Raw genomic sequence first — 23330 nt, 5'->3', positions numbered from 1 at the left:
GTCGCCTGTGGGCTCAGCAAAGATTTGGGAGGCATGGCGGTGTCCGCTTCCCAAGCGCGTCGCAAGCTGCCCAGCGCGGCCGCATACAAGCACAGATGTGCGAGCGTCACGCCATGGGGCGACCATTGCTTCTCTCCTTTCTCCTGGTCACCACAGGTGCGTGCATTCTGAATGCTTCCTGCCGACGCAGATAAGAGCGTATTGAAACTTTGTTTGTGGAGGCTTCTCTAATTGCGTTCGTAATTCGGGAGCGCTTCCCCAGGTCAACGGCATTGTTGAAAACAGACAGAGTTTGAGCGTCATTTGTGACTGTAACCGGAAACTTCATCCGCTGTATCTGTGTTCGTCCATCGACCAAATTACACGAGGTTGCGTACTAACATAGCTCCTGCGTCAGTGAGGAACGTGCGTGTAACCTTTTTCGCGTCCGCAATTCATGCCATTGACACCTCTAGCCCATGCCATATCAGCTCACGCTTACGGCAACCCCGCGTCGACGTGATAACTACCGTACTTACCCGATTCTAACGTGCCCCCGATTCTAACGCGCACCCGATTTTCCTGTCTAAAAAACCGAAAACACTTGCACCTCCGATTTTAACGCGCACGAAACTTGAGCAAGAAGAGAAACGGGCAATTTATTTCCCGAAGTAATCTCACTCTTCTCACTCCTCGTCGCTCTCCGCTGACCACAACATCTCATCCTTGGTGCCGTCAAGCGCGTTCGCGATGCCACTTCTGAACGAACGTTCAACCATGGTCGATGGGATCGTGGCCCACGCCTCGCACGCCCATCCGGCGAGTTTCTCCAGAGGCGCACGCTTCAGCCGACCGCTCGTTTTGAACGCGTGAGAGCCGCTGCTGCCATTACTGTTATCAAGCCCGCGAGTGGAACGATTTGACGATTTGTCTGAACGCCGACAGAAAAGCCTCGGCACCTATGCTTCCGGTGTCCGAAAAACATGGAGGAAGAAAAGTCGTTTCTAGAAGCTTTGGCGCCATCTAGAGATGGCGATGGCGATGGGTGGGACGAAATTTCCGCTGTTTTGGCTTCGCATCTGATTCTAACGCGCATACGATTTTTCGGCCTATTTTTCCGGAAAAAAGTGCGCGTTAGAATCGGGTAAATACGGTACGTTGATTTCTTGAATGCTCTTTGTGTTCGGATTATCGGACCGATGAGGTGAACAAGCGTGCACTGAGATACTTCAGTACTTTTTACAGCGGAGTTGATGTAGGCAAACTTCCCCGTTCCCTGCGTGCGTAGACCGATAAAACCCGATATACTCCTCCTCACTTCAGCACACCCTCTCCGTTCGGCGACCTGGTTGCCTACCGCGCGTCATACTTTGATATAGGACGGTGCACATTGCCTCTGGAAAAATATCTTCTCAACAATGCATTCGTGTTCAGAGGTGGAGTCGACTTTAAGGCTATTGGTGTAAGCTTGATTTTGAAGACGATAGTCTTTCTTGGGCTACTCGAACGCAGAAATCTTGGTCTGTCTGTATGTATGTATGTGCGTCTGCCTATGACTCGATTCAGCCACCCGACCAAAGCGAATTAAAATCTGCACAATAGTCTTATATACTCACAGTCAAATCTAAACGTCTAAGTCCAGTATCAATGTTCAAACTCGTCAACATTGCTCAACAAGAACAAGACATTACGCAAATATAAGGCAGAAAATCAGTACATAAGTGATATTTGCAGTATTCCTTTATTAAAAAGTTTATAGATGCTTGGTTTTTTTCGATAGCAAGTGAAACACTACACCAACGGCAGAAAACCATCGCCTGCTGTTGCCAGCGCTACCTCCTGGCGGCATTTAAGAAATCAAACGACGATAGCAACGAAAGGTTTCACTAGATGGGATCCACGTTCCGCTTGGAACGCTCGTGCAGTAGGGCATCGTGGTTCTATAAATGTTGTAATAGGGTGCCTCGATTTACGCGCGTCTCTACCGTACGCCAGCGCTGGCATCGAGACACCCGATTTGAAGCAGTAGAATGCTTTAAATGTAGATTGACTTCAGCAAACCACTAGCGTGTTATAATGGGAGGAACGAGACGGGAGAGGAACAGCACGAGAGGTGAGCGGGAAAGAGAAGGGAGGCGTTTACATGGCAGGGGCGCCAGTCGACTTCCGTCTTTCGTCGACATTTGCAACGAAAGGAGCAGATACGCGGACTTTTTTTTGTTGTTCTTGGCTGGCTTTCCCACACTGTGTGTTGCCCACTGAAGGCTACTCACAAAAAAAAAATGGACAGAAATCGGCGCGAACGCGGTGGAAGAAGGCCACTGACGATGATGGGGCCGCGGACACCAAGCGCGCAACACCCAACGGGGCCCCGAATACCGAAAGGCGGAAGACGCAAGACGTCGGCGTGGCTATCCCGTTGAACTCTTCTCCAGCCCGACAGCGCGATTTGGACAGAAGTTTGTGGCCAACCAGTCGCCCACCAACAGCTCCGCCTGGCATCCACCTTCACAGAGTGGAACGGAACTGAATTTTTTGCTTCTTAGTGGTTCCACCTCGGAACAATGGGCCCCGGGGCCCATTGATTCTAAGACATGTCTTGCTGGCCAGCAAGACATGTCTTAGAATCAGTGGTTCTAAATCGGCCGTGACTTCACTGACACATTAGAATGTCTGCTGCGTGCTGCGAGCCATTTATGCCAACTGACTCTGCAGCGAAAAGCGTCCTGCATCGTTCAACGATGCTCCACCGATATGACGCGTAGTTAGGCAACGTCGAACTTAACCCGTAATCGGGAAGCCTAACACAGCAGCCCAAAGACCGTATGAATGGTCTCTATCCGGCTGTGTCGCCCACAACGACAATCGTCCTCGAACTTTTCCCTGGAAGTGACTGTGACAGGGCGTAAGGCAAGGAAAACTTTGTCGTTGTCATCTCTTTTAGATCAGGTGGGTGTTGCGATTTTTAATTGACCGGAGAACGTCCTGGGAGCCGGTATAAATGTTATAGTTGTAAGGGGTGTCGTGGGAAAGTTTCGATTGAGTGACTGTGGGGTTTAACGCGCCGAAGTTACACCCGCGCGGGCTATGTGGCCAGCCGTATAGTGCAGGGCTCCTGATTAATTTTGACCATCCGGGAATCTCTGGCGCGCGCCGAAATCTCGACACACGGCGTTTTCTCTTTTCGACTCCATGTGGGAAGATTTCAAGAGCATATCACGTAGGCTGCTTCAAGGGACAAAGTTTATTTGAGCGAACTTGTGCTCCGCAATGAACTCAAAGAATACACAGGCGGCGAAGGAGCAGTCAGCACAGTCACGTGCACAGACGGCTGTCGGCGAATAGAATGGCGCAACGTTGGGTCTGCGGACTTTTTATCTTTCGCAGTAATTGTCTCTCGAGCCATCGAATTAGGTCGAGAACACAGAAGAACATTCTAGCCAGGTGACGACAGGGCGATACACTCTCCATATCAAGTAAGATAGCCTGCGCGGAGTACAGAATGAAGTAAAGGAAATGCTTGTTTCGCTTCGAACAAAGATAACGTAGCCTGGCGCGGCAGTATGCACGGTTCGCGGCACGGTTTTGCGGCAGTATATGCAGGATAGGCACGATTTCTGAAGATGTGTAGCGTGGAGAGGGCGGCGAGACATTAAACTAGGGCAGAGAACACCATAAAAATACAAGAGACCACACAGGACGAGCGCTGGACATGGAGTGATTTTTTTTCATTCACACAAAAAAAAAAAAAAAAAAAAAACGGAGGCGAAAGCGCAAGCCGGAAACTGGGGAAAATCTTCGTGGGGAAATTTGCAAGTAGGTAGGCTAGCTCATACTTGCGCACGGGGCAAGTGGGCGTTGAGGACTTGAGATAATCTATTTCTCTCTCATTTACTGCGCTGTTTAATAATGCTTCGCCGCTCTAGCAACCCATTTTAATGCACTGATAGTGGTCGTAGGTATACGGAGTCAAGAATGGAATCTGTATAGGGACTCTGTATACTAGGGCTGGGTGTCGGTTAAAATTTTTAGCCCGATTAATCGGTCTGGTTTAACCGGTTAATTTATCGATTAATCGGTTGCAGTGGTTTAGAAAGAAAAATGTCCAAAAATAATATTTTAGTAATATTCATAATAATATAATAATAAAAGTAACATCAACACGCTCGTCGGCTTGTTCACAGACATTTCAGAGGAGGTAAGCAGGTCATCATCATGGCGCTGATGCGGGCGCGACGCTTGTCACCGCTTTCGGCACTCACACTTTTCTCAAATCAGAAACATCGGCGCTCACCGCAACTGCAGTTGCACGGGGCTCCGATTCTGTTACTTACGACATAGTTTATACAACAGCCAGTTGGTGTGAGTGCCCGCTCACCGTTTTTTGTACGGTGTACATCACTATTACGAGTAGCCATCTTTGCGCGTCTTGGCTATAAGCTTTTGGTTTTAATCACTATCATCTCTGAGCATACTTGCATCGCATCGTTTTCTGTTGTGATGTGAGGCGGGTTATTTAAACACCAATATGACCTTCGACGCGCTTGCGCACAATTTCAGCACAACTTTTGTTTCAATTTGCTCACATGACTGCACGATTAACCGCTTAAAAATTAATCCAGACTAAAGCATTAATCGATTAATTGGAATGGTTAATCATAAATATTAACGCATTTAAAATGGACAGTAGGCTTATGGATATGTGTTTATTTCTATCTTTCGCAATACTTTTAGAACTACAACGGCATTTCCCAAGCTTCCTACGCGTTCTCCAGAAGTTTCGCTGTTTTGCCACGTTCACGAGCAAACTATCACCCGGTGAGCAATAATGTAGTAAGTGGTGTGAGCTCTGAGGAGGTACCGTACCACACACCAGCAAACCGATAAAACAAGTACAGCCCATGGAGCGCACTGGGACCATCAGTATCTGCGCACAGTGGTTCAAACGTAGCTATATAAAAAAGAAACGTTCAAAATATTTTGAAGAGAGGCTAGGTAAAAAGCAAAAAGAGGAACAAGAGATGCTGGTTCGACCTGCTCCAAGAACAACAACATAAGCCTCAACAGATATCGCGCGAGCATGGCGAACGCCCGAAAATTGAAATGAGTGAAGCAAACGTTCATTGGATTCGTCATGGGGACAGCGAGGGAAGAGAAAAAGAGGGCGACGTGTGAGAGAGGGAGGGTTTTTAGTGGCAGGGGCGGATATTTGCAGCGAAGCAAGCACGTACTTCCAAGGTGAATTTCTTTGACTATGCACGCGCTGCAGTACGGTACAGAAGGCAACAGCGCATGCGCAGTACGGTCGTGAAATTGCGGTAACGTTTCAACCAAGTGCATGATGATAGCGGAGGGGGAAAGAAAGGAACAAAGTTGAAAATTATTATGCGTACCCGTCGCAGCCGCCGTCGAGGCGTCCGCGGGAGCGACCCCGTCGCTGTCGGCGGTGTTCGATTCTGCCGGCATTAGGGGCACGCTGGACGTGGAGACGCCGACGGCCGGAGCTGGCTTCTCGGTGCGCGCTTCGCTGCTGGGTGGCCAGCCGAAGGAGACCTTCCGCTGGGCCGTACACAGGCTGCCGCCGCGACACGACTCGTCCACGCCCTGCGCCTACGAGTGGATCGGCGAGCAGTGAGTGGCCTCGAGCCTGCACGCGCGTCACACAACCTCCCACCTGAGGCGATTTCTAAAAACAAACGGCGGAGTTATGCATTGACGTCACCGCGCCGCTTTCTATCACGTTTGTGCGAGCATTTAGCGTAGCTGCGCGTAAAGTTCTACAAGTGCATTACAGCGAGCCCTCAATCGTGAGCCTCAATCAGCGAGCCTTAAACGGCGAGCCTCAAACGGCGAGCCTCAAAGCGAGCCTCAAACAGCGAGCCTCAATCGTGTACGGTGTCCGCAGAAACAACAAGCTTGCGGAGAAGCCCACTTTTCCGCGAATGCTATGTAGCTCTCAATCTAACGTAGCGATGGCAAAAAACTCAGTCTGCAAATGTCCGTAAGACAATTTCGAACTATTCAGAATTCCTCTGTGCTGTCAATACTTGAGATTTTAGGGGATGTGTACTGTTACAGAAAATGGCTGTAACTTATGTTTTGCCGGAACTATCACGAAAAAAAATTATATGACAATCGGCGCTAAGACGACTCCATAATTACACCAAGTTCTATTTACTTGTCGTACTTGGTTCGCCGTAGAGTTGTAAACAATTCAAGATTACCGACTGCTGTCAATACATTCAACCCTGAATTGGATGACGGAGTGGAGGGAATCTGGATGCTTTTCCGAGTCTAAACTGCGGTGGTCTTCACTACGCAGACTTCGCATGTCTGTATGTCCTTACATTCTTTACATGTATGTATGTCTGTGTTGTTGTCTGTATTCTTGTGTGTGTACCTTTGGTTTGCCCTTCCCTTTATGTAATACCCCGCAAAAGTCCCCTGAGGGAAACCACAATGATGACGATGATAAATAACTCAACCGATCTGCATGTGTAGTGCAAACGTGTGGCCCCTTTCTACTGTAGTGTTTTCTTTTTGTTTTTGTTTGTTGGGCAGTGTTAGGCCCATTGCTGTTGTTCCTGCTGAAATTCTATGAATGCCCACCTGCTATCGGTTCACCCGAGACTGGCAGTATTGGAAATAAATAAATAAATAAATAAATAAATAAATAAATAAATAAATAAATAAATAAATAAATAAATAAATAAATAAAAAAGCAAATAAATAAATAAATAAATAAATAATACATGCATGGGCTCGTGCGGGAGGAGTACACTTACAGAAAACGGCTGTAGCTCTGGTTTTATAGGAACAAGGCCGAAACAAATTATATGGCGTTGGACTGCTCAAGCAACTGCATAATCATGGGAAGCTTTATAGCACATATCATGGAAAACGGTATATCAATCACCAGGTACGGAGCCAGAGGCGGGGGTGGGGGGTGGGGGGGGGGGGAGGTGTTCAAACCCTCTCAGAATTTTTTTCCCGCCGGCGCGTAAACGATGCTTAGTGTTCCTTTCTGAAAAACTTCTCCCTTCCGATAACTAAAACCCCCTCCGAAAAAAAATCTGGCTACGGCCTTGTCTATCATCGGCAGTTTTAATACGTATAACAGGAAGCCGTGCTCCTGAGCCATTCTAGCAGCATCACAAGGCCGCCGCAAAAAGTACAGCCCCATGTTTCTGTGCTAGCACAAAACTTTATTCTTTCCAAGTGCCATTAAGCTAAGGAGCAAGTGGCACGTAAGTGAGCAGATGAAGTGTTTGGGTACCTCTACATGAAAAGTGGGAGTTAGCAGTTGAGAATAGAATAGAAGACAAGAATAGAATAGAAGACTAGAAAGAATAGAAGACTAACGATTTGATGAAATAGAGAACAAGAAGAAGCAAAGGTATAGCCAAGATAAAACTGACAGAAACAAATCAGTGGAGAGAAAGAGTGTGGCTCAAAACGTCTTTGGAAGTGCAAAAAATTATTTGTTTGCTTGCTTGCTTGCTTGAGGACAATGAGCTGTGTGGGGAAGTACAGTGGGTAAAACGATCGTCTAAAACAAAGCTTTCGTACTTTCAGCCTTATCCTTCTTCGCCCGAGCGGAATTTGAAGGAGACCACTGCGGCATTAAGAAGTCTAAGCCCAGCCCTTTTGTCTCCAACATGTTTGCGAAGAGATTGTTTCGGCAGTTTTGATATGTAACTAGTAGAAGTTGAAATCGCTATTATAGACAAGCATTTTACCGACTGTACGTGTCGTATACATCCCTAAATATGAGGCATATGTGGACTGCCCTATGGAATCATAAATGACGATTCAACCCATTTTGTTGGAATGCGATAGTATCCGCACAAATCAATTCGAGGGAAGTGTCAGCTTTCCTTAAAACCCTGCATGTTTTAAAGGTGACAAACTGCGAGGACACCTAAGCACTATAGCTGTGAATGCGAAAGCCTTAAAGTTTAACTGAACGCTGCAGGGCGCCCAGCAAAGCCCGGCGTGTGGCGCGCTGCGCGTGGCTGCGACCATGCTCGCGCGATCCTTTTACTTGTGCGCGTCTTTTTTTCTAAGACGCGCTCTATGAAACGCTTTATGGCCAATGGTACAGACGCTGGACCACGCCGACGCCGGCTTTTTCTATCAGCTAGTCATTTAATGATATTCGCGTTATTACACAGACGGTAAACTACAAAGCTGCGGAGGGGACCAAAGGGAGATCGCAAGGCTGGTTAATGTACGGAGCGTAAAGTTAGAAGAGCAGCGTAAGCAAAATCGATCAGAGATTTATTGATCGATTGACTGGTTGATTGTTAATGGTATTCCCTTTGTAGCAGGGTGATAACGTCGCAATATTCCCCTCTCTGTTCTTCTTCCACCAGCCTTCTAATCTTCTTGTAGTCTACAGCCTTGAAGTTTACTCCCTCTGTGCTACCCTTAAATCCTAGGGCTTCGGGAAGCCGGATATTCCCTCAAATAGCTTTGGGTCGACACACATTCCAACACTACGCGCCGCATAGTTTCTATTTCCTTGCTCCAGACGCCGCATACGGCATACACCATCATTTTGCGTATACTTCCTCGCAAAGCTCTCGGTTCTCAAGCAACCTGCTCTAGCCTCAAAAAGCAAAGCACTGCCCTTGGAATTATCGTAGAAACTTTTGCTTTCTGATGTCCAATTTATCTACACTGTAAATCTTTAACGATGTTTTATCTTCCATTTTTTGTCTTCATTTATTTGTTTCTGTCTGTCTTGCTTTCTTTTTGGTTAACTTGGCTGTTTTGGATTCTCCACTGTTCTTTCCGTATTTCATCGCTCGCCTTCTAGTCTTCCTTAGCCACTGCGTGTCCGCGTTTTAGGTGATTGAGGGCCACTCCCTGTCCCACTTTCTTTCAGTCTCTCGCTTTTCTTACCCCATTTTGCGCCACCGTGAACATTGATACACGGTTAGGGGTAGAGTTGCTGCCACCTCCGCTTCTAGGTTGGCCAGGACCGCAGAACTACGACCACGCAAAAATGGTTCACGAACACCCTAACAATGTTCCATGATAAACGCATGATGTGCGTAATTTATCTCGGGGGATACATTACGCACAAAATGTTCCAAAACACGACGGGACCGTCGTTTTGCTTTGACCTAATCTATTGCTAGAAATTTTGGGCTTTACAAACGCGCTTACGCTTGGCTCTCATTAATGTTCTCGGAAAATTCGTAGGCAGTCACTATCCTTCCAACACTTTAATTTGTTGACATGTAACGCCGCGAATATCATGTTCGCGCAAAGAATAAAAAATCGGAGCCCCCTCCACTCTGTGAAGAGAGAAGTACGGAAAAGCTGGCGCTCTGATTGGATTCGCTGTGTCGGGGTTTAGCTATACTAAGGATTTGCTTTATTGAATTATAACAACGGCCCCAGGCTAAGGGCACACACGATTGGTGGGTTGAGACACTAGCGTATTACAGTGAGGCTACGCCAATCCCGGCGGAAACTGTAGTGCGCCGCACAGGTGGCCACCGAGGAACGCGCGACATTGCGCAATTTCAGGGGGAGGAAGATGGCGGGCGGGTAGAGGAGTATACATGATTTGGGAAGGAGACGGTGGGGAGGGGTAGAAAGTGGGGCTGTAAGCTCACTCCCTCCGTAGATGGCCATGCTTCACTGTACAGCACGCAATGTGGGAAAGCCAGCTTACCGAAACCAAGCTTATACCGATCCCTTTAATGTCGGCTTCGCTTCTACACATACGGGCATTGCTAGAAAGACACGTCTCTAGAGGCAAAATAAGCAGTCTTGTATCAAGATATGGAGGCCCTGTTGGACCTCGACATTTTCATTAATTTTTTCATATGCTGAACACACGGCGCTGAGTAAATTGTTGCCGCCGGCGTGAGACCGTGCGATCCCACCCATATACAGCTTCGCTGTTAAAACGTCGCCGCAATCGTAATGTATGTACTGATATTACTATCACTGCGAGCGTCTGGTGCAACGTTATTTTGGATGGGCTTTAAATATTTTGTTGTCTCCTGGTAGACGCAGGCGTAAACAGCAGGCTGGCGATGCACCTGCTCATTACGCGTGGCGCATAAATGGGGAGGCCAGGGAGCAGGGGTACTCGAACGGTGGGACTCAGCGAAGATGGCTGACCGACTCAATCCCACGAGCGCAGGATGCGGGTAAGTTAACGTCTTCTTCTTCAGTGCAACGGACTGAAGGAGTGCCTATACCGCACACGGCACGTATTCTCAACAGGGAAATTGCACGATGTTGACATTGTTTGGTACGATGGATATTGTCCTGCTATCTACGCGACAATATTCTACCAAAGTACTCGTTCAAGGCTCCAAGCGAAATTTTCTATGCGTCCTCGCCGCTGACTCAGCGCGTTATCCGCTCAGTTTGACTTCATGAGCCCACGGTCGATTTCAGGCTGCAGGACTTGACCGGCGAGTTCGGCCAGCTAGCTTCCGAGCAGGACACGAACGTGGCCTCGAAGACTTCGCTGCCAGTGGAGCCGCGGCACTGGGCCGGCCGTGCCCTGGTACTGCGCAGTCCGCAAACGGGCCGCCTGGCGTGCGCCGCTCTGCAGCCTCCCGGCGCCCCGGTTACCACGTACGCGGCGCGCTTTCAGGGCCCGCCCGTGGCAGGAACGCTCTTCCTGCGCCTGTGGCCCACCTTCGCTAGCGTGTACGCCGAGCTGCACTGGACCAACGGCACTCGCCGCGACGCCCAGGTGGGTGACTGCGCATGGCGCCCTCCGAAACAATGCAGCGCCTTCATCGAGTGCCAGAGCAGAAATTGGAAGAAAAAATGTTCTGGGTTCCCCTTTCAGAAAGAAAAAATCAGCTGATAAATACAATCATTTGCTTTCCCTCAAGAACAGCTGTCCTTGGTGATGAACAGATGGTGAATCCACCATCACAATAAAGTTTTAAAGTGCCCTTAATTTGTTACCCACAACGTACACACACCCTAATCCTGAGCCAAAGCCGCCCACGTCCACGCCAGAAGAGAACTCAATAAAATCTGCGGCGCACTTTAAGGAGCATCCGCTGCTGTGAGCAAAGATACCGGCTGTGGACTTAGTTCACCGCTCCACGACACTCGCAATAAAGCTATTTCATTTTCCTGCCCACAGGTCACAAAATGTTGTGATACGAGCCCACAGTGCAATCTTGCAGTCAACAAAAGTAATGACAAACGTTATGATTGGCGGCTTATCCAGTAAAATGCCAGCTTGCCAAACAAAAAGTTCATGTCAAAATGTAACAAAGAATTAATTTTTCCCTATACATTTGGAAATGCCCCAGCCCCATACTGTGTACCTATGCTGTGATCGATGAACCCGCAGCTCATCATTTCGAATACAGCCTCCCTACCCACTGCCCTCCATCTCCCCTTAAAAACATATTGTAACCATGCAACTTTTGTAGGTGAGATCAGTTATCCCTGATTGTTTATGTATTTTTAAGAATGGCTACAGTGCCGTTCGTCATTTTCCCTCGGCAGTTGCGGTGGTCTGTCCGCAAAATTGGGCAGCAGCCCGGAACCCTTCTACAGCAGCCAGCCCACGACTCTGAAAGTATGGCAGGCAACCCACCACCCGGCAATCTTGAGCACGTGACACCTCCGAACGTCCCACCCGTGCCGCAGCCACCTGAGAACAAGCCACCCGTGGTGAAGCCCTGCTACACACCGCCGGACTCATGCTCCCACGTCACGGTGGGCAAGGCGAGTAGTCCCCGGAGCGTCTGCATTCGTGGGGATGATGTCAGCGGGTGGCATGTCAGGACAGCGAATGTGTGGAACTTCAGACCATTTGTTTCTTTGGTCAGTCCGTAAGGTGCTCAAGCGCAGTTGGTCGTTCGAGAACTGCAAATGGCAGCTTCTGTTGTCAGAGGCTTCATGAGCCGAGAGTGGCACACTGGGAAAGTCAGTATTGTCCTGTGCTTGTCTTTAGGGCGTGCACTGCTGGCAGTGGCTTCACCGGCATAACAGAGCGAATGCGAGGAGCACAGGGAAGGTGACGGAGAGCAAACATGGAGAGCAGTGGAGAATGAATGCGCTGATGGAGAAGAAAGAGAGAGACCTTATTTAAAGTGTGTGAGAGGGAAAGCAGAAGAATTAAGAGGAAAACGGAGGGAAAAAACAGCTGCGGCTTAGCTCCGCTAACCTCGGATATGCAAAGCAAAAGCTTGGCTTAGTCTGGTTGAGTCTTGGTTTCGCTTGGTTAACCTTCGATTTAGCTGTGTTGCCGACCACATCTCAAAGCCGTTCGGTTCCGTGCAACGCTCACAGAAGGAGGCCGGGCGAACGCAGCGTTCATTCATGGCGAACGCACCGTTCCTCTTCGCCGGGCGCGAGACGAGTCTCGTTGCCCGAAACGACCCAGCACCGCATGCATGGGAGGCTGCGGGGGTGGTTGGCTGACTCGGCCGCAGCGGCGGTGGCGACCGCTGTCGGCGCCCGCCGGTTCCGACAGCGGGCCCGGCGAATCACGCGATGCGCTTCGAGGGGTGTGTCGCTCGGGGGTGTGTCTCCGGTCAAAAGGTCATTTGCGCATCCTCCACGAAATCGCTGGACGAAAGTAGTAAAGCTTTGCTTTAAAAATGTGGTCGAGGGCGGAGGAAAGCGGAGGGAGGAGCGTGCGGTTATCCGTATACCCCACTTCTTGCTCGTGCACGATTAGACCAAGGCTACGACTATGACTATGATTACAAATAGAGCGTAGGCTGCAGAAGGATGGTGGGAGAGTTTTGTGGTTGTGGTAGAGCAGAATCAGAAAGCGGCCACGCGCCGTGAAAAAAACATCCATGAAATGTGAGCACGTCAAGTGTCGCAGAACCGGTTTCCCTGGTAGTGGAGAAATTAGTTAGTGCAATATGGATCTTAAGAAGCGCTTACTTGGCAACCAGGTACTATTGCCGTTGGGATTTACATTGCTTCCGCCTTTGTCTGAAGCCATATATCATCGCAATATAAAGTAGTGTCATATCGAAGTAAAAAAATATTAACAACTACCCTGAAATTTTGCATTAAAGAGAAGCATAATCGTCAGCTAATAATTTTTATACAATTAATTTGACTCGAAGCAGTACAGTTTATTCAATAAATCAGTGTGAAGGACAATTCTATGCTAGGTCTGCATTTAGTGGTGAGATCTTTGTGTGGTACTCCCTGGCTCCTCACGTCTGCTTAAAGATTCACGCCAGTCGTCTGCTACACTCTAATTGAGTGGAGCTTCGATCAGTTTGTGAGCTTGAACTCCTTATTTTAATGGTTGACAGCACCAAAAATCAATTTTAACTTTACGTATACTGCGATCGAGCTGCTAGCCTCTGAATAACTGGGCCATTTTGTCCCGGAGCAAAGTAATTCTCAGCAAATCAGGATAATTTGTCTTTACTAGCATACGTGCGAGCTACCTAATAAAAATTTAAACCGTGGAAACTCTACTTTTCTTTTGCAAAGTATTTTTGGTATAAAAAAAGAAAGTGCACAGGCTAGCCTCTGTGCATCTCCAAGCAGCTAACAATAGCACCACACAACAGGAAATAAAATTGTATTTTTCGTTTCATTGTTGATTTGTATCAGACCAATCTGATATCATTTCCGATGTTTTTATGTAGTATGTTGCCATCAAAGTCTAAACAGTTTAGGAACATTTTGTAGTCTCCCTGAAGGTCGCTTCATGCTGCACACATAGCATTCGCTTCCTTACCAAGTGGCTTTCGTTATGTCTGCACACAAGGAGGATAGGCATTGTTTATGCATAATGCGTATCCAGACGAAGGTTTGTGAAAAATAAAGACGCAGAACAATGCAGACAATGTTGCCTGGAACACACAAAGATGGGTTTGGCTGGGTACACCAAATTCATATTGTATAGCAAATGACTCTTTAAACCAGCGTGGCCACGGCATGATTAAGGTAGAATACAAAATTCAGCAGTAAAGGAAATTCTTGTGAGCAAATTTGAAAATAGTATGCCTGCGAGTCGCATTGTTGAACATTAAGAGCCATAACGAATGTGTGAATATGCTTAAGCATTTCATTGGGGCTCTTATTTCTTTCTCAACCTTTTCAAGTGCTGTGGATTAAGTCAGTTGAATTGAAGAAAACGACGGCCCCATGGATGATTCCTATGGACTGTGAATGCGAGAGCACCACTTGTAGCTGAGTTTAGGGTTGCGACAAAATGGTACTGAGTTTAATGCTGCTGCATTATGTTTCCAATTGTAAGGTTACTGCTTATGAAGTGGCAAGGAAAGCAAACTACAAACCAGCCATATTGCGATCTCGTAGCTGAGTTTATGCCAGTGTGCACCACATAGTAAGTCGGCCACGAGGCAGCATGCCTAATGGATCTGCTTGACGTATCACATCCAACGGGAATTTACGTGCCATTTGCCTGCCACGGGTTGGCGATGGAGGCGGGGTTTGTTTTTTCACTGTAAACAAAGTGATGCTCCCAAAGAGGGTAGATACGCGTGTTCTTTGCGTCCAGTTTCATTGTAGAGCATATCTGAAAGCGTAGAGATCTCAACGCGGGCTGCGAAAAGTGCGCCATAAAAATTCCTTCTGGCTTTAAAAATGAAGTGTTCGGCCTTGTTTTTGTATATATTGCTTTATAAACTCTCTTTTATTGAACTTTGAATTACTTCTTAAACCAATTTTTAAATTACACAAGAACCATAGCAAATAACATTAAGAAATTTTTCAAAGATATATGAGGGCACCTAAGCGCTGCGAAAGCATCAGCGTGTTATTCAGGACTCCAGCACTGAAGCAGAAGCAGCCACAGCGCCAGCAGGGAGTGTGCCAGTGCGCTGCACAGAGCACCCTGGCTCGCTGGTGACTTCCGTGCTGCTAGGTGAGGCAGGCACTTAAATTCCAATTGACTTCCATGTGTCATGTGGCTCCGTTGGGTGCTGTGTCAGGAGCGATTCACCACTAAGTGGCGCGAGATCGCAATATAGCCAGCTTTCATTGTGGCGAAGCAGCGCGGTTTTTCAAATATACAAAAAGGGATCAGACATGACCCAGTGCTAATCCTGTGTGATTCCTTCTAGAGTATTTAAGCGGTGCTGTTTCGCCACAACTTTAGGTCACCAGCTCGCCTATCCACCCTTCTGCATGGCTAGCTCGTCGTCTTCATTTGTTGCGACCTCATAGGCAGCGACATCACGCTTGAAAATATACAATGCAGCAGCACTTAAACTGTGCAACATTTCCCCACAACACTGACCTCAGTGACATAACTGAGCGACACACTCAGCGACAAGTGGGGTTCTCACTTGGTGCTCTCATGGATGGAATTGCCTATGTCTCCATATTTTTTTTCACTCCGGTCGGTCTCACTGGCTGCAGTACAGTCAGCGGAGCCTTGTTTTCTGTGGTGCTGCCAAGATGGGCGCCGTAGTTTCCTTGACGCCGACCAAGCGAATGGAGGGAGGAAGGAATTTCAGCACAGTCTGGGCCTGGGTAGCAGCAAATTATAATAACTCGCACAGTTTTCAAGCAGGACCACAAACAAATCTCATTGGGCACCTGCGTCCCATCGCAGCGCCCGGGCACTCTGGGAACACGGACGTACCATGTGATAGAAGGTGCGGTTCCCCCTCTCCGAGACTGCGGAACCGATGAGCAGCTGGAGGTGTCCCTGGTGGATGTGTCCACGGGTGAACCCCTGGCTGCCGGTGCTTTGCTTGTGTGGTCGCCAAGGCACGCGGTGGCAAGCCTGGGCCCGCGCCATGGCAAGGCCATCTTCCACCAGACGTCCCCATTCGAGCCGACGCTGGCCGTGGTGAAGCTCGAAAGCCTCGACTACGTGGCCTCTCAGCTCCTCATCACGCCCATCTCCATCGGCTCGGCCGACACGTTCTGCCCGGGACCCTCCGCCCCTTATAACCCGGCCAAGGTACATGCTAAAACCAGTTGAAAAAAATTCGGATCGCTTCCACCCTGTGAAGAAGAGTGGGCTGGACTGGAAATAAGTTTATTTACAGGGCTTTTCTTTTTTTTTGCGTAGTTGGGCGGCACTCTACCGGGTTCTTGTGCCATGTGCTACAGACAGGGTTCAGCTGGGGTGGTACCTTTGTTCCAGGGCTCCAATGGTTTTTGCTGCCTTGCGTGCCTGCTGAACCAGACCGATTTGGTCTTCACAGCGGCTGTTGGCCAGCAGCGCCTCCCATTGCTCCGCATTTTGGAGACAGCTGTGTTTAGGCATTCCCATGTGGTGTGGTAGAGGGTGGGTTTTTGATTGCATAATGGGCACGAGTCTGCATATTGTGTCGGGTAAGTTTGGGAAAGTGCCTAGCTGTGTGGAGGTTTCTCCAGCAAAGCTGGCGCTCTGATGAATCTCTATATTGGGTAGTTGCTATGTTGAATTATAGGGATAGTGGCACGACCTCTACGTCGCAGGTTAAGGACACACACGATCGGTGGACAACGATGTCTTATTACGGCGCAGTTAAGCCAGTCGCGGTTCAGGCTGTAGTGCGCCGCACAGGTGGCCGCCGAGAGGCGCGCCACGTTGCACAGTGCCGAGAGGGGGGAGGGAGTGGTAAGAGAGGCCACACGCACCTATACTATTTCCAAAGGGAGACTGGATTGCTAGGAGAGACATCTTACGCCTTGTCCTGAATTTTTTTAAGGGCACCGTGGCCTCCGCGATTTGCTGCCGGCGGCGCGCCGAGCAACGGCGCGCCGCCGGCAGCAAATCGCGGAGTCCACGGGGGCACTAACCTCTGTGACTTTTGGTGATTGAGTGCGAATAGTTTTGAAAGGTGCCACTCGGGCAGAGCAATTGCCGGCATGCCCCCCAAGGCTAGTTCCACCTGTTTGGTAACAACTTACTCACTCATTTACTACGGGGGGAGATGGACGATGCACATGGCGAGGAGTATACACGACTCGGGAAAGAGTAACACCCTCTAGGAAAGAGGCGGTGGGGGGTGGACAAGCTTAAAACACTACCTTTAAAGTCAGCTTCACCCATACACAAATGCACTGTTGTAAAGGCTTGTTTCCAGGGTGCAATGTAAACCGTCTCGTGTCAAAATATGGAGACCTTAGGACCTTTTTTTTTTATTTTTTTCACATGCTAAAAATTGTTATACGCGCTGTTCTGTATGCGGAAACGAGAACCACCACAACCTAACCATGAACAGCTTCGCTGTATAGAAGAGGTCTGTATCTTTTGAACAGTTCGGTGTCCCAGCAGTGCTAGTATGGTAGATATTATGGGGGCGAGTAGCACGAAAAAAAAAAACAAAAAAAAAACATGAAGAGACAACACATAGCCCTCTGTTGCTGTTAAAATTTCCCCGCATTTCCCCGAGGGGAAGAATGTGAAAGTGCGAATGCAGGAGTTGAATTTGCGCGGTTCGGTAATGTTCGCGATAGAGAGATCACACACACACACACACAACTACAAAGAAAGAAAGATGCATTTATTCACAGACACCTATTTGTGTTGTCGTTGTACTTGATTGCTAGAGCGGATCTCAGCTTTGAAATTTCGTGTCAGTACTCCTTTAAGCGGGTGCATTAGCCCTTCTCACGCCCGATTCCTGGCCAATCCCCCACGTGGGTATGTGCCATGTCAGCGGCCAGGCAGCGCGCGCCCATCTCCCCCCGTTGCCAAGGAAGACGAGGAGCGCGCGCACCCGCAGCTGTTGCTATGTGGACGGACGGCGGTCAATGGAATTCAGGGTCGCTTATAAAGTGCATTCGCACTTAAAATGTTCCCTCCTTGGCGCCTTGCCCTGGGCTTGTGTGCCGTATTTTCACACACAAGTCCTCCATCATGCCTTGTGTCCATCCCAGATGTAAACCAGCATTTGCCTAATCAGTCATGACGTAGCATGGGTGCGATGCTGATAAGGAGCAGGAGGCCACTTTTCTTGAGAAGCAGCGGCAGAAGAGTAGAGGGTAGCGAAGCGAGTCATTCTGTCCCTCAGTTTAATAAGGAGGTCATGATGGTGATGTGTCATCACATCACCATCATGACCTCCTCATTCAACTGAGGTACAGGATGACGCTACCCTCTACTCTTCCGCCGCTGTTTCTCAAGAAAAGTGGTCTCCTGCTCCTTATCAACAACCCTTCTTTTCTTGGAGCCAGGCGAAGATTCTTTTATTTAGATAAAGAACTGCATCACGATTGTGCGACATCATTCAGAATGACAGCGCAGCCATGGTGATAAATAGATAACAATGATCAGGTCTGTGCCTTGCTTGACCCTTTTCGAGGTGAACGAGGATACATGCCGAGTCGCACACCTCTTTTTAACCGCTACAGAATTTTTGCAAAGGCGAGACATTTGCCATTTACAGTCTTATAACATCGCAGCTAGTGCAGCTGTGCTTAGAATTTCTGCAATATAGCTCCCCTCGAGAAATGCAACTCTGGCTACACCGTAATAATGATGCCACATGGCCAACAATGCTTCTTGTTGTGACTGCATATTTCTTTGGCAGGCTGAATTCACCTTCCAAATGGGTCTGCAGGCTTCGCTGCAAGGCATGTGCAGGAAAGAGGAAACTTAATTATCTCTAATTAAATGCTGTGTTGCTGTCGGGTGCAGGTAGACCGTGCAGCGAGTCCACCGGAGGGATTCGGCTCGGACGACCAGTTCCCAGTGGGGGACTTGAGTGGCAAGTACGGGCCGCTCAGTGGGCTGCGTTCCTTCCACCGGCACCTGCTAGATGCGACACTGCCTTTGTCGGGGCCTGAAAGCATCGTGGGGCGCATGCTGCTAGTGCGGGGCACAGACGGTCGCCCGCTTGTGTGCGCAAACGTGCTGCCAGTCTTCAACGGGGAGCTGATCCGAGCGCGGTCCACTTTCACCGGGCCCCTGCGAGGGTCCATCACCATCACCAGGGCCAAACAAGGTCTGCCCATCATCCCACACTCCGCGGCCCCATTGCTGATTATAGTTCTTGCCTCGAAGTGCCTGTCTTGCATATTATTGCTGCCCCAACAGCTGTTTATACTTTTTATGCACTGGACTGCATTCTGACACTTCACATCTTTGCCATGTGCTGCGTAGGTCTACATAATCTCTTTAATAAAGTGTTGCAAATGTTCACTCAGGGCTGGTAAAGTACCGACGATGATTATGCCTCCCCACCCTTCAAAGCACTCTTCTTGGGAACTCGGGCATATACTTCAATGTTCTTTCTACTTCCCGAGTGGTACCGCAACCAAGAACATCATAGTACATTCTATTGACACAAATCCTGTGTGAGCATGTACATGCATGCAACACCATGGCCAGAGTGTCTGTGTTTTCAGTTGTACTATATAATAAGATTGGTGGGGCACATCTAACAGCCCAGAACTTATATAAAACTCTCGCTGCTTTAGGATGGCACTATGCGGTCCGACAACTCGCATGGAGGTATGCCTAAGCTGGATGTCCCACTACTGCAGCAGCTATTACAGCTTTACAAAAAAATGTGCGTGACATGTTTCTGAAAACCGGGAACAAAACATGCCTCGTGTGTGTGCGCTAGGTCATAGTTATGCAATCCGAATAACATGCTTGAAAGCCGATAATTTTGAGCAAAGTGTGCGAACACAAAGTGTGCTCATCGGTTGAGATTAGGCAGCAAAATTTCTGCCCAGCATCTGCCACAAATTCCTTGGAAAAGATGAAATCAATGCATCTCCCACTCTCGTTCTCTGTGCAACAGCCGAGGACCCCTTTGGCGATGCGTACGTCGACCTGGGCCTCTGCTGGCAGGACGGGCGCAATGGCACGGTGGACCACAACTGGCACGTGCACTCAGTGGCCCTAGCGCCCGGCTCGTCCGACTGCGCCGCCACCAAGGGCCACTACAACCCGCACCACGTGGACACCGCTCACGCCTACGGCTGCGAGTGCTCGTCCAAGGCACCGCTGCGCTGCGAGGCCGGGGACCTGGCCAGCCGGCAGGGTGCCGTCTCCATACCCAGCTGCCATGTGGGAATTGCCAGGTACCACCACTCACTCACTCACTCCCAACAGGCCCTGTCGCTGTCTATCCCTGTAGCCAAAATTGCTTTGAAGACTTCTGTTCCTAGCACTATTTTTTATTATCGAAGAATGCGATGCCTGAGGTTTCAGCAAAACAACTTGTCCGAATGTGTGCATGTCATCTCCCCCCCCACATTCCAGAAATTAGGCGACAACCAAAAGCAAAGAAAATTGTTGAGCAGTTAGGCTTATGCACAACTTTCTTATCAATTCCACTCATTCCACTAGTGCATATACATTCTCGAGCAGGAGGATTTTATCATTTCACATTCTGTTTTGACTATTTTTTTATGAAAAGAAACTGACCCATTATTTCTTTTCTTGCTATATTTTATGCTTAATAGCAATGGTGTCTTGACAGTTACATCAAAAGAATTCCCACCAACCTCCCACCAACCTTCCACCACCAAAGATAAATAAAAAAAAATAGCGCCTTCATTTAAAAACCACAGTAAACTAAGGTGCATGAGGCTTCAATCCCCTCATTTTGTAACATGCTGTCATGACAACTTCTGGATTTTATGGTGGTGGTTGTTTCCAGTCCAGTTCATTTTCTGTGCACTGTAACGTGTCATTTGACAGCCTTACAAATCAGGCTGAATGCGTGGCTTTTCACCAGAAGCTGCTTATTTGGAAGGGTAGCGCACAATGAAGTGTTCAAACCCTGCATGCCCTTTTCGGGCTCTAGTTTTGCACTCATGCGTATTTGTTTCCGCCACAAGTTGATAGTGCTCATCATACCCAATGGGTAACCTGAGCTTCTGCATTGCACTGAAGCTCACATTCAGACTTCAGTGGTGAATGCCAAATGACTGTGACGGGAGAACTCCCTCCAGATCATTCACATGCCCAGTACAAATTTGCTCTCACTCTGCATTCGATTTCAGGACATTGGTTGAGAAGCTTTGAAGAGGCAAACATGCCTCACTATAGTCAGCATATCAGCCTTGCATGCCTTGCAGGGTCGTTATTTGGCAATAAATTCACCAAGAATACTGATACACAACTTGAGCCAAGTTATCACCAGTGCTCTGAAGAGGGGCGTCATCTGAGCTTTTAACGACAGCTGTGTGTCACTGAGGCATATACTCCGCCTTTATTTCTCTTTAACTGCACTAGCAACAGTAGTATAATCTTGTAAAAAAATTAAAGCCATTTCACTCAATGTGAAAGCCATTGGAATAGCAGAGCAGTGATTCACTATAATGGGCTGTAGCGCCGTTACCCGCTCACTGCTACCACCAAAAGCCATTCAAATTTCCCACCTTCACAGTGCTCGCATGCCCCCTGCCTGAAACAGCACCAGCGAGAGTTCTGTTCTTTTTGTGCTTGCTTTTCCTCCCACACATGGCGGTGTTGCACTGCCACTTTTTTTTTACTTTCTATTGTAAAAACCAACCCAACAAGCGTTCCGAACTAAATGACCGCGGGTGATGCCGGTAATTTACATATATTTTGCCTCAAATGTACCTGCAGTTTTCTTTGCGCTAAACAACGGGGAGATGTATGACAAGTGCCAGCGGTTCACTGGTTTCAAATGGTTACGACTATTTAAACCGCTTGGTTTTCAATGCCTCTACGGGACGCCCTACGAAGGTATGCCGCGCTCTACTTGGGTTCGTTATCTTGCTGCGCCGCCTGATTCCGGCAGTCGCTTGACATGGAGCGTTACAGCGAGCTACGACGACAAGGCGAGCCCCTAAAGTGCTCTGCACTTAAAAATCTCCAGATCACTGCCTGTGTGAAGTCTCCACAAAAGTGGAGACGAGGACAGGGTGGCGCAGATGCTGGAGGATAGGTGACGGGAGGGAGTGGAGAGAAAGCAAGAGGTGAAGGAGGGTGGGCAAGTGATGTCTGTTTGTCAACATAGGTCTGCTACCCAACCAATAATGCACTGGCTAGCGCAGGCCCCACTGCATCAATTAAAGTGACCACCCCTAACTTTTTTCATTTCATGCAAGTTTTCCGGCAAGGGCCTAGAGTAGTGCATTAGTCAAACAGCGTAGTCATGATCACGCTTTTAAAACTACGTTCCCCACACTACAGGCACAGTTTCATCCCAGTCTACACTGGCGTGACAAAAAGATTGACGAGCAGAGATCATTCTGCTCATCACACTGCCACGTAGCGTGCAATGGACGTCGCTCTGTCGCTTCTGAAACCCTGCGTAATGCTTGCATAAAGGAAGCTAAACCATGTTGTTTCTTTTTTCTTGCAGGTATCACTTTGCAGACTCCCACGTGGCGCTAAACGGGCCAACGAGCGTTGTCGGCCTACCCATCGTGTTTCATGCGCCACATTTTCAGATGCCCCGTGTCGCATGCGCAAACCTTGTGCTTCTGTGAACGACTTGGCTTCCCATGGCAAAGCTTGCACTGATCAACTGAGCCAAACAGCCTCCAACGTTGCACACCCTACGCATTAAGGGCAGCCGACAAAATTGGAAGTGCGGTCAAGAGCTAGCAAACTGTATATCTCATAAAGTCGGAACCCCATACACTCCACTTTTCGTGTTCAGAACATTCAAAGCGATACTGGACTGGAACATGACGCCCTCACCAAGTATGAACTGGCAACATGGTCTCTAGGATGCATTGACTCCATAACTACTCTAAACATTGGCGTACGGGTGATCGTAAGGTCTGGATTGGCATAAGGGGTTCTGAATGTGCCTAAAAAGAAAGGAGATTGAGAAAAGTCTCTCAAACCTACATACTTGTACACGCACGCGCGTGCACACATGTGCACACGCACACACACATGCATATATACTGGGCCACACATAAAGTAAGCATCTCTCCAATGTTCACATTAGCAAATAATCAGCCAAGGCAGCAAGTGCATGCAAAACAGCTGGACGGCCTGTTGCTATTAGCTGTACTCGGGGACAGCTTAAGAACGACAACAGAAGTTGCCCTTGCGCCTCATCAGTGCAGTCAGCTGTTACTCCACACGGCGCAAGAAGTGCCTTACTGCGAGTATTTTGAACTTGGCACGAGCCGTTTCCGTGATTTCTCGCACTTCGTCTGCTTACAAATTCCTGCAGCAAGAACAAAAAAACTAGGTGTTAAAGAAAAAGACAATGTTATGGATTAAGCGTAATCTTGTTTCAAAACACACACACACACTGACATCCGGGTGTGTTGCTTTGGTATAGTTATTGCCGTTCTGAGCTATTGCCTACATGAGCTATTGCCGTTCTTAACTAGTACTCACGTATAGCCCCGAGAATTAAGCAGCACTTTGCTCAGTTTTCCAGTCTTTTTCCAATGTTCACTATGCATTTAACATGAATATGTAGTCAGCACAGAAACACACCCATTTCGTGATG

The 23330-nt window shown here is 48.4% G+C and overlaps 1 protein-coding gene across 1 annotated transcript; it reads left to right on the top strand.

Annotated features, from left to right (window-relative positions):
* LOC144169835 (uncharacterized) lies at nt 1–22503 on the top strand. Its single transcript, XM_077699210.1, has 8 exons — nt 1–156; nt 5382–5610; nt 10405–10708; nt 11485–11706; nt 15542–15895; nt 18566–18872; nt 19677–19959; nt 22218–22503. Exons 1-8 carry the CDS (start codon nt 96–98, stop codon nt 22342–22344), a joined length of 1887 nt encoding a protein of 628 aa, XP_077555336.1. The 5' UTR covers nt 1–95; the 3' UTR covers nt 22345–22503.
* Nucleotides 22504–23330: the final 827 nt, after the last annotated feature.

Source organism: Haemaphysalis longicornis, unplaced genomic scaffold (assembly GCF_048455015.1).
Source record: "Haemaphysalis longicornis isolate Haplotype H1 unplaced genomic scaffold, Haemaphysalis longicornis Haplotype H1 scaffold_2, whole genome shotgun sequence".
NCBI lineage: Eukaryota > Metazoa > Arthropoda > Arachnida > Ixodida > Ixodidae > Haemaphysalis > Haemaphysalis longicornis.
This window is presented reverse-complemented; position numbering and strand designations above follow the sequence as displayed.

Excerpts from the sequence above, each read along its gene's own strand:
- LOC144169835 (XM_077699210.1), top strand. The coding sequence starts at position 96 with ATGTGCGAGCGTCACGCCATGGGGCGACCATTGCTTCTCTCCTTTCTC. Across the intron at positions 5,611-10,404 it reads TACGAGTGGATCGGCGAGCA|GCTGCAGGACTTGACCGGCG; the intron begins GTGAGTGGCCTC and ends GGTCGATTTCAG. Across the intron at positions 19,960-22,217 it reads TGCCATGTGGGAATTGCCAG|GTATCACTTTGCAGACTCCC; the intron begins GTACCACCACTC and ends TTTTTCTTGCAG.